General features: G+C 42.0%; 2 protein-coding genes across 4 annotated transcripts in view; one reads left to right on the top strand and one right to left on the bottom strand.

Moving 5' to 3' along the window:
• NIP7 (nucleolar pre-rRNA processing protein NIP7) overlaps positions 1-11,672 on the bottom strand; it is a 73,634-nt gene extending 61,962 nt beyond the window's left edge. For 2 of the 3 annotated variants that reach the window (XR_007147387.1, XM_047835938.1), the window contains exons 1-4: positions 11,542-11,672; positions 11,332-11,418; positions 11,098-11,236; positions 10,027-10,167 (exon numbers count right to left, since the gene is read on the bottom strand). Coding sequence is in view for 2 of the 3 variants with exons in the window: in XM_047835938.1 (XP_047691894.1) it covers positions 10,027-10,167; positions 11,098-11,236; positions 11,332-11,418; positions 11,542-11,597 (423 nt within the window). In the remaining variant the exon portion in view is untranslated. Of the gene's footprint in view, positions 1-8,863; positions 9,812-10,026; positions 10,168-11,097; positions 11,237-11,331; positions 11,419-11,541 lie in introns of those variants that run through there. The other variant, XM_047835937.1, reaches the window with a different exon arrangement.
• TMED6 (transmembrane p24 trafficking protein 6) lies at positions 1,540-8,378 on the top strand. The gene is made up of 4 exons (XM_047835936.1): positions 1,540-2,020; positions 3,265-3,391; positions 5,047-5,198; positions 7,997-8,378. The coding sequence occupies exons 1-4, from the start codon at positions 1,808-1,810 to the stop codon at positions 8,228-8,230; spliced, it is 726 nt and encodes a 241-aa protein (XP_047691892.1). The 5' UTR covers positions 1,540-1,807; the 3' UTR covers positions 8,231-8,378.
• Positions 11,673-11,740: the final 68 nt, after the last annotated feature.

Genomic DNA, 11,740 nt, shown 5'->3' on the forward strand with positions numbered 1-11,740 from the left:
TTATTAGACTCTGCTCTCTAGGTAGAAGAGAGATGTGGGATATATTCAGGGAAGCAGAGTATCCTTATCAGTGTTTCTCAAACTGAGAAATGCATAAGTCCATTAACACTTTTTAATGTAACTTCAGAGGTGTTTTTATGATAGTATTATTGAAATGAGTACACACATAAAACTATGCCTACAGCTTCCATAGAACTATGAAATGTACTGTGAACTGATGATTCTTTTGCTGAATTTAAGTCACTGCTCATGACATGGGTAGTGTTGGGACTATAGCCGTGACAGGATGTGGGTGGGGGTGCCTGTGCCACCATGCACTGAGAAGTGATCCCAATCTCTCGCACCTTCACCTTAGCAAGACTGCTGCAAACCACTGTGCCTGAAGGGTACGGCGATGTCACGTAGCCTTTGCTAGACCTGAACACTATTATGAAGTCTGCTCTTTGCCTATTAGCTTTGTGACACTTAAGATATCACCACTTGGAGTCAATGCACTGAATTCTGAAGCAATACTTGGTTAGAAGGTGCTAATGCTTTTTTTTGTTTTTTTTTTTTTTAAGATTATGGCTGAAATAAAAACATTATACACTGTCAGCACTCAAAGACTGTCCAGAAACACTGTCCTGGTAGGTAAGAGGGTGAGGCTCACTCAAAGCCCCAGCTGCACCAGCCGCGCTTCTGGGACAGTGAGCCGGCCACCTCAATCTCTGAATGAACATTTCCTTATCTATAAGTCAGTAGGTAATGGTACCTCTCTTGCTTGCAGGGCTGTTGAGAGAATAAATAAGCAAGTAAATCTCTTAGCTCAATGTCAGCCATGAGGTCAGTGGATCAGTGAGCCTTTTTCCCCCGCTGTGAGTGAAGAAGTGATAAATAAAAGAAGAAAGATCAAGAGTTTGAATAATAGAAATAGTCTTTTAAGGGGTTTTTGTATAGTTTTAGATGAATGTATCAGTCAGGTGGGAGAAAGAACAAGGATTATCAGTGGAGGGGTTTCACCACTGCCTCTCGCTCACTTTATCCATAAAATTTTTGCACATACTCCCATGCTGTGCTTTTTGCTCTCTAACCTCTAGCCTTGGACAGAACAAATTCTGTTGAAACAGATCTGCCCCATATGTCCTACTGGGGCAATAGGTATCATTTAGCAATTAGATATGAATAAGAGAAAGAATCTCCCCGGCCAAACCTTGTCAGTATATTCAGATGGTTGTAAATAAACTTACCAAATGTTTACCCCCAAGAAGCAGGTATGAAAAACCATAGCCCAAAGGAAGGAGAGAAATACCTCTTCTGAAGTAGCAGATTCTATCTAGCAGCCATGAAGTAGGTTTGGTAAACCACTGAGGTATTTTTGTTTTTGTTTTTGTTTTTTTTTTTTTACTGTTTGCTTATTTTTGAGAGAGGGAGAGGGAGAGAGAGAGAGTGCAAGCAGGGGAGGAGCAGATAGAGAGGGAGGGAGACAGAATCTGAAGGAGGCTCCAGGCTCTGAGCTGTCAGCACAGAGCCCAACTCGGCTCTACCCCATGAACAGTGAGATCATAACCTGAGCCGAAGTCAGATGCTCAATTGACTGAGCCACCCAGGCACCCTGCAGTGAGTTTTTGAGGTAAAAACAAAACCTCTTCCTGTGAGCCAAGGATGGAGGTATCAAGCCACTTCTATTATGGAATATCCATGTGTGGCCCTGAAACTGGCCTGTGTGTGACTTGCGAGTTAATGATTGCCCTAGCAGATGTCTTAAACTGCTTGGTTTCACTGGGCTTGTGCAAACAGTTCACCTACAGAGGAATCTTCAGAAAGAAGCATGTTCCCTTTGCTCTCTGGAGCTGGACTGGTGGTTCTGAACCTAGTGACCTCTGCTAGGAGCCTGAAGACAGAACCCTTTATTGGTTCTGGGGACCAGCCCCTCTTCCATGGAGCAGATCGATCTGACTTTGCCATCATGATCCCTCCAGGAGGCACAGAGTGCTTCTGGCAATTTGCCTACCAGACTGGATACTTCTATTTCAGTTATGAGGTAAGTACAAGGGCTCCTCTAGCCATACTGGGGACTTGTTTTTTTTGTTTGTTTCCTTTTGTTAAGTGGGTCAGGTTTTACTCGAATACAAGATTCTGGTTGTCTTTCTTATGCTGTGATTCCCTACCTGTTAATGAAATGGACCTGCAGTTAAGATGGAAACTCTCCGTGAATGAACAATCGCTAAAACATATGGATTGACTAATCAAAATGGGGGAAATGGAGGTGTGCTCAAAGCCATGGGACAAACAAGCTGCCTCTTCCCAGAGAGGTAATCATATGTTAACTCAGATTTGGAGATGAAAGGGGAGAGAATCCATTTTTTAAAACATTAAAATAATATGGATATGGTACAAAGTAAAATGAAAACCTACATGAACTTTGGCAACAGACCCTGAGATTTCAAAGAAAGATGCTTCTTTACGGGGCTAAGGGAGCCAACATTTATTCTCTTGCTTTTAGGGGTAATTCTGGCAAATTAAAGAATCACTGACTCAAGATTGCTCCATTTGGCCAGTCTTGTTTCTTTAGGAAGGTATATGTTTAAAAGTTGTCTGTTCACAGGCCAAGTACATTTATCCATCCTGTGGTCTTACACCACACTGCCCAAGGATGGTGAACTCAATAGTAAAGTCAGAAGCTGTTCATTTCCTTGTTCTTTATCTTAGAAACCTGTTAACTTTCTAAATTTTATTTACATAGTAATAGACTCTATTGATCTCATTCCATTCCACTGTAACTCAAAGCTTATTTTAAGTTAGCTTATCAGAGCCTTTTCTTACCTCTGAATTTGGAACAGTAGCTACTAATCAGCTCACTGTAGCCTGGGCTTATCAAGACACAGCTTGGGGACAAGTTCCTACTGAATGCCTTATTTATTTGCTGTCAAGCAGCAAATAAGCCCAAATCAAGGACACTAGGGAAGTCAAAACCAAGCAAGTTCAGTCAAGAACTCCATAGCCAAAACATACACATCAGTTGATACACAATGTATGGTCTGAGACATGTCTTCTTAACTGGAGTGCTATTGGCATTTTGGGCAATTCTTTGTCCTGCAATACTGTTTCTAACACAGCAGAATGTTCAGCATTGCTGTCCCTTCCTATCTCCCCAACAGCACTGTTGTCTCCATCCAGATTCCCAGAGAACCACTGTGCTGATGATCATGAATGTCAACCTTACTATTTAGCTAGCTCTTGGTGATGTAGCAGGGGCTTTTCTCCCTCTTTAATGTGTCTTGGCAGGTGCAGCGGACACTGGGAATGTCACATGACCGGCATGTTGCTGCCACAGCACATACCCCACAGGGTTTCCTCATAGACTCCTCTCAGGATGTTCGGGGCCAGATTAACTTCTCTATCAAAGAGACAGGTCTGTTTTTATCACCACAGCTACTGTAATAATTCTAAATTTCTTTGAAATTGGGTAAATAATGAGAAGTACTGAAATTACTTTTTTCAGTTTGAGAGAGGGCCAGTGAGCACGTTAGTGGAGGAGGGGTGGGGGAAGGAGACCGAGAGAGAGAGAGAGAGAGAGAGAGAGAGAGAGAGAGAGAGAGAGAATATACCAAGTAGGCTCCACACAATCAGTGTGGAGCCTGACGTGGAGCTCGATCTCATGAACCCGTGAGATCATGACCTGAGCCAAAATCAAGATCTGGATGCTCAACCAACTGAGCCACCCAGGCGCCCCTGAAATTAGAACAACCTGAGATATATTAGCCCTGGCTTTTTCACACAGGGATGATCAAACAGTAGGGGGAAGAACCCAGTTTTCAACACCAAAAACCAGCCTTCAACACCAATATCAAATCTTTCCCGGAGACTGCCTGTAGTGGAGGACATTAAGCAGCAGGCAGTTGCTGTCAGATTCAGGGCAGGGTCTCCAGGTGACTAATTACTGTAACTCCAGGGTCCAGAAGCTCAATTTTATCTCATCATCTCCAACTGATAAGGTTATGGGAAAGTGACCAAAAGAGAGACCCATTTACAATACAGAATTCCAACTAATAAATTTATTACATGATAACATTCCTTTCCAGTCACCAGAATACTTGAGCCAGTTATGAAATAGCAGACTCAGAACAAAAGGAAATGCATGGCCATGAAAATATCCACAAACAACAAAACACTTCCCCAGTCATCAGAAATTTCCTACAGCCAGATTGAGCCTATCCCCACCCTGGACAACACCGGTCAGTTTTAATTGCCCTCTCTACTAGCCAGGTGTACAGAAAAAAAAAACACAACAGTGTTTCTGAATCGGGGCATAAAACAATCCTTCACTGTGTAGCACAGGATTTTCAGCACCATATGGTATCTGGCATCTTTGGCCCCAGCAGTGCCTTCTAACCATTAGACCAATCAAATAACTGCCACGCCCTTCTAATCCCGCTCTTCCCTGCTCCCACACACACACACAAAGGGAGGCACACACAAAAGGGAGGATCCCAGTTGAGAACCAGCACTAGTTCATACTAGTTCATACCCCAAACCATTAGCTCCTGTACAAATCACCTTGCAGAAGTTACTCCATCCGCAGGATAGCTTCTTTCATTCACAACACATCAATTTTTTCTCTAGTTTCAAGTTCAAGACGGTATCCCCCAGTAATGGTGTACAAGAAGGCAAATAGCATGCTCTTAATTTCAACTCGTTTTGTTGAGAAGAACTTCAGTAAGAGATGTGGGAAATACAGGTGACAAAGGAGAAAACATGGTTTCCTATCTAGTATAGAACCAATTTACTTAATAAATTTACTTTTTATAAATTGACTATTTTATAGAACTCAGTTACTAATATTTGGCAAAACAATATCATAACTGATACTCAGTAAAGTAAGTTTCATGGAAGATCACGTAAGGCCTTCGACCTTAAACATTCTATCTTTGTACTTCCTAAGTGAAAAGAAGGTATTAAGTAGCACATTTAACACTGGTAAACAGGTATCTCCAGGGAAATCTAGAGGGTGGGAGTTCAACAAAGGGTGGAGGCCAAGACTTGGTAATGATCTAGGGATTCCTACAGGTTTTTATCAGCTTTGTCTAAAAAATCAGCAAAATCACTTTGGTTCTGTGCAAGTTTACCTCAATTTTGGAGTTTTCTATGAGGGGCCTGAGATGGACCACAAACAGAAGAATGAAAGAAAACAACTGAATGATACTCTGGATGCAATTGAGGTAACTGTTTTGTGAGAGAAACATCTGTGGAAACATCCTTGAAAATCAGTAATATCATCTGAGGGCTCATTTGGGGAGAAACCAAACAGGCAAGAGGATTTGCAACCTTCAATTTTTATAACTTACAGCTCTTAAAATTCCTCACTTGTTTATAACAGGAGTTGACAAAATATGGTGCACAGGCCAAATCTGGCCCAGTGCCTGTTTCTTTTTTTAAAGTTTATTTATTTATTTTGAGAGGGAGAGAGAGAATCCCAACCAGGTTCTGCGTTGTCAGCACAGAGCCTGACACAGGGCTTGATCCCATGAACCCCTAAGATCATGACCTGAGCCAAAACCAACAGTTGGATGCTTAACCGACTAAGCCACCTGGACGCCCGTTTTTTAAAATTTTAGATAGAATTCACTATTTTAAAATGTACAATTCTGTGGTTTTTAGTACATTCCCAAGGTCATGCAACTATTGCCAGCATCTAATTTCACAAGTTTCATCAGCCCAAAAAGAACTCCATACCCATTACTCCCTCCTCCTTCCCCATACCCCCCTCCCCAGTCCTGGGCAATCACTCACTAATCAACTGTTTCTTTAAATTTGCCTATTCTATGCACTTCACATGAGTGTAATCATACAATGTGGCCTTTTGTTTCTGACTTCTTTCACTTAGCATGTTTTCAAGAGTCATCCACATTATAGCAGGTATTAATACTTCATTCCCTTTTATGGATGAATATCCTCTTTTATGAATGTATCAGTTTCTTATCCACTCATCAGCTGATGACATTTGGGTCATCCACTTTTTGGCTATTAGGAATAACGCAAGTATGAACATTTGCATGAAGTTTTTGTGTGAACATGTTTTCATTTCTGTATACCAGTTAGTAGGATACTCTGGTGGGTCATATGGTAACTCTGTTTAACTTTATGAGTAACTGTTTTCCAGTGCCTAAACCATCTTATACTCTCACCAGCAGTATCTGAGGGTTTCAATTTTTCCACATCCCTGCCAACAGGTTACTGTGTCTTTTACTAAAGCTACTCTAGTGGGTGTGAAGTTGTATCTTGTGGTTTTGAGGTATGTGTCCCTAATGACTAATGACATTGAGCATCTTTCCATGTTTTTTGGCCATCTGTATACCTTCTGTGGAGAACTGTCTATTCAAATCATTTTCCCATATTAAAATTGGGCTGTCTTTCCCGGGCTGACCTGAAACCCAGGCCAGAGCACAGGGTCTGCCCAAGGAGCAGGGATTCTTGACTCAGATTCCAGGAACTCCTTGATGCTTTTTAATTTTTTTTTTTTCAACGTTTATTTATTTTTGGGACAGGGAGAGACAGAGCATGAACGGGGGAGGGGCAGAGAGAGAGGGAGACACAGAATCGGAAACAGGCTCCAGGCTCTGAGCCATCAGCCCAGAGCCCGACGCGGGGCTCGAACTCACGGACCGCGAGATCGTGACCTGGCTGAAGTCGGACGCTTAACCGACTGCGCCACCCAGGCGCCCCTCCTTGATGCTTTTTGAAAAGGATGAAGGTAGTTGGCTTTATTACAGACAACTCTGACCGCATCCCCTATCTACCCAGAAGAATGCAAACCCCCTTTTTTAGTCTTCTCAGGGAGTTCTGAGGGATCATTCCCTATTCAGCTGCCACAGTTGGGAGAGAGGGGAGGTATGAATTAAAAGTCCACATCACACACACACACACACAAAAATAATGAAATAAAATAAAATAGGGCTGTCTTTTTATGGTTGAGTTTTAAGTTTTTTATATATTCTGGATAGAAGTTCCTTATCAGATAAATGATTTGTAAACATTTTCCCTATTCTGTGGGATGTCTTTTCACTTTCTTCATAGTATTTTTCAATGTACAAAATCCCACTGTGTATTTCTGTAAATGAAGTTTCACTGAAACACAACTATGCTCGTTTGACAATTATATATGGCTGCTTTTATGCTAACAAGAGCAGAGTTCAGTAGTTGCAACAGAGACTGTATCACCTACAAAGCCTAAACGATTTACTATCTGGTCCTTTAATAAAAAGTTTGCAGGGACACCTGGCTGGGTGCGTCAGTACAGAATGTAACTCTTGATTTCAGGTTCATGGGTTTCAGCCCCACGTTGAGTATAGAAATTACTTAGATAAATAAATACTAAAAAAAAAAAAAAAAAAAAAAAAAAAAAAAAAAAGTTTGCAGACCAGCCCCCATCTTCTACCATCTACAAAAAACAGAAAACATCAGCCAGAGGGGCAATGATGTACTGAGTACATGTCTAAATCTAGAGATACTCTGAAAGAGTTTTAGAACTGAAATTTTTCATTATAAAAATTTTGTTTTTTATTTTATTTATTTATTTTTTTTTTAATTTTTTTTCCAACGTTTATTTATTTTTGGGACAGAGAGAGACAGAGCATGAACAGGGGAGGGGCAGAGAGAGAGGGAGACACAGAATCTGAAACAGGCTCCAGGCTCCGAGCCATCAGCCCAGAGCCTGACGCGGGGCTCGAACTCAGGGACCGCGAGATCGTGACCTGGCTGAAGTCGGACGCTTAACCGACTGCGCCACCCAGGCGCCCCAAAAAATTTTGTTTTTTAAACCGAAGTCCAGGCGATGTTTTCATAGAGAGCAAAACCAGCTTTACTAACAACTACAATAACCAACTTATTGTATGTATCATAAAATTATAGAAGTAAGTTACTCAGCCTCCAGATAACTTAGGTTAGTGCTTCTGAGCAACGGGGTGAGACTAGATGGGTGGTAGGGAGGACTCTTTTAATTTCATTTTCTGTCTCACAGGAGAGTACACGGAAGATGCAGAACAATATCTTTCACATGTGGCGGTATTACAACTTTGCCCGCATGAGGAAAATGGCTGACTTTTTCCTTCTCCAATCAAACTATAACTACGTGAACTGGTGGTCGACAGCCCAGAGCTTTGTTATTGTTCTTTCTGGAATCCTGCAGCTGTATTTCTTGAAGCGTCTCTTTAATGTCCCAAAGGTTACAGACACAAAAAAGCCAAGATGCTAAGCCAAAATGACTACAGCACCCTAGTCCTTTTCTTCTGGGTCATGAGCTTTGTAAAATTATTGGGAAAAAAAATCAACTTGTTAGAACATTTTAGTCTATTGCTCTCCTTTCCTATTGCCTCAAAATGGCAATAAAATAATAAAAATGTATAAGTATTGATATTGGCTATTACAAAAGTGTGCACTAAGTGATGCTACCATCAAAATACTGTTCATCATACAGCAGTCCCTTAACTCTAAGTTTATCTAGAGGGTTGAGAACCATGGGAGGGAGAAGAGTTGAAAAAAATGGGACAAAAACATACACATCTCAGTTTTATGCATTGCATACAAAAACAGGAATTGGCAGACTGTTTTGTAGTTGAAAAATGTTTTATTTTTAGAGATGTCACCTTTGGAATTTAAAATAAGCAGGAAAAAAAAGAAAAGCAGATTTAAAACAGGCAGTTTAAAAAAACTTAGTGGAATTTTTTCATTAAAAAAAAATTTTAATAATTCCAAAAATAATTTTAGGAAGCATGGGAAGAGCTGAATTATATCAAGGTCTCTGATTAGTGCTGTCTAGTCCAGTTAAGTAAAGGCTCCCATGGGAAATCACATTTTAAGAAATCAAGGTGATGAAAATACCATTAGCCTGGGATCATACCATCTCAGAAAAAGAAAGATCAAGAACGAAGATATATAATCAAGCTGTATTCATAAGATCCTATCCTTAGTAATAGAAATACCCAGTATATGCAATATAAAAATAATGTTACCATTTATTTAACACCTATCATTTGCCAGGCACTGTGCTTAAGTGCTTTACAAACGTGATTTCTAATCCGAAAAACCATCTTCAGGTTAAAGCTGGGTTTTTTTGAAGAAGAAAATTAAGCTTATTAAAGTTTAATGACTTCTAAGGCCATACAGCTGGTAGGTGTCAGAACTGGGGTTTAGATCCAAGATTTTCTTCCATACCACACAACACCCACTATATAGAAAACTGGCAGGACAAATTGCTCTTATTATTTTATCCAAATTTCATTCATAAAATCCAACACATGGCCTACCATTCTCATATGGCAATATCTAACTTTCATCGTACAAACAATGAAAAAATCCTTTGTGTTCTTATCATGAGTTTGAAAACGGCGTTATCACAGATAACAATAAGCTAGCTATTCTTGTCCTCAGTTCCAACGACTTAGAACCTGTTACTCAAGACAAGAAGCCTTCTGATTCAAATATAAAACACAGCATTCTATTTAGTCACAAACACAAAGATCTGAAATGCCATTTTTGAACCATCTTCACTTAAGAATCCAGCCTGCATTCAATCGCAATAGAGAGAATATTAAACTAAGAAGTCCCTGAAGAAGTCAGTGTTGACAAAATTCAACATGATGATGGAGCCTACACAGACACGGGAAACAAAGCTAGGCCCTTCCACACAGCCACAAGTCCTTGCGATGATTTCGTTTTAAGTCAATGTCTCTTCATGCCGCACATATTCCCCAATGTCTGCTTGATGAAATACCACAATCGCCATGGGGTCTACTTTCCTGCAGTCTTGTGTAGACTTTGCTGCCACCCCAAAACCCTGGGATTCAAAAGAAGAGACACTGATTCACTCAAGTCATTCAACAAGCATGCATCGAGGGGTGGAAATAACGAAGATGAAAAAAATGCAGTTCTTATCTTTGAGAAATTCAAAAGGTGCTGAGAATTTAGTCTCTGAAGCGCACAGATGGAAAATACAGCCTTCTGAATTAAAAAAGATACTTGATTTTTCTAACAGCTACCATCTCTACTCACCAAAGGGACGTCTGCCATGGAGTACACCACCACTCCCTGGTACTGACAGGTATTTTCAGTGATTCGACCCAGTCCAGATTTCAACACATGGTTCCCATACAGGAAGGACTGCTCTGCTCCAGGCTTTATCCAGACTTTATACTATAAAACAACAACAACAACAACAAACACCCCACAATTAAATCTAAGAGACATTAAAATGCTAATAATTATATCCCATAGATTAGCCACCTGTTGGATATATGATTAAGATTTACTTATTTATTTATTATTTATTTATTTATTTATTTATTTATTTATTTATTTATTTATTTATTTTGCTGCGAGAAAGCTTTGTTTTCATTTGGTCCACGGATTAATTTTCTTTTAATAAGAAAAGGACTTTGTCTTTAGAAAATATATATGTTTACTTATTTCGAGACAGAGAGAGGGTGAGCATGTGGGGAAGGGCAGAGAGAGAGAGACTCTCAAGCAGGCTCCACCCTCAGCGCAGTGCCCAACTCAGGGCTGATCTCACAACCCCAAGATTATGACCTGGGCCGATATTAAGAGTTGGATGCTTAACTGACTGAGCCGCCCAGGTGCCGCTTTGTGATTAATTTCTTGAAAGCATTTTAAGGAAAACAGAAAGACTGGATGGCTATCTCAAACTGCTCATTCTCCGAACAGAACTCCCAGGAGGTTCTTTATTCGACTCTACAATCTCTCTCACGGATAGTTTAAGAACTCTTTTTCTGGATCCCTCTGTGCTCCTCACCAAAGTCACCTGCTGGCTTTTCTTGAGTGGGGTCTGCAGAGGCTTTTCTACTTTGCTGAACGTGACCACGACTATGCAGCCACACAGCATTCCTATGCCAGAGCCCGAACCGTGCCCAAGCAGCAAGTCCCACAAACATCTCTACGTGTGGTACTGACCTAAGCACTGTCGGGGACTCCGAGGCAGAGAAGCCGCCCAATTATCTGCCTTCTGACGTGGCCCTCATCTTTGACTTCCTTCATCCCCAGTTGCCGACTGAATACCACCCCGCTCTTGTGTCCCCCCCCCCCCCCCCCCCCGCCACTCACACAAACCTTGGCATAGGGTGCAAGGTAATCCAGAGCTGTGATGTGCAACCGGAACTTGTGAGTCTTCGTGAATTTTCCGAAGCAGGTCCCCAGAGACACCAGCTTGTCCCCAGAGATGTTGGCGGCCAACTTCAGGATCTTCTCGCTTAAAGGGTAAGGAGAAAGAAGGTGTCAGCTGCGGGAAGCCGGCGGGACCCAGTCCTCCCCCCGTCCACGTTGGTCCACCCGGCACCGCCTCACCTCACGTAGTACACCCGGTCGTTGTGCAGCCTGAAACAGTAGGTGCCGTCGGGCCTGTCGACCAGCAGCTGAAGGTTCTCCCCGATGCTGAAGGCAAAAAGAGGACTGGAGACGGCGCCCCAAAAGACTCCTCCCAGGGCCGCGCCCCCACTCCACCCACGCCCTTCCCTGCCACAAACACATTTCCCCTTCCCCTCGGCGCGTTCTTACTATTTCGCTATCTTCTCAAACATTACGCGGGTCTCTTCTTCAGTCAAAGGCCGCATTTTCCCGCTGGGTTGCAACACCGAATCCGCGTGCCTCAGCGTCCGGAAACGGAAGTCGGCCGCCAGCCGCTCCCTGGCAACCCCAAAGCCTGCCTCTCTAGCCGCATTCGGTTTGTTCCCCCGCGCTAGCGCCCCGCAGCGTG

Source organism: Prionailurus viverrinus, chromosome E2 (assembly GCF_022837055.1).
Source record: "Prionailurus viverrinus isolate Anna chromosome E2, UM_Priviv_1.0, whole genome shotgun sequence".
In the NCBI taxonomy this organism is placed as follows: Eukaryota; Metazoa; Chordata; class Mammalia; order Carnivora; family Felidae; genus Prionailurus; species Prionailurus viverrinus.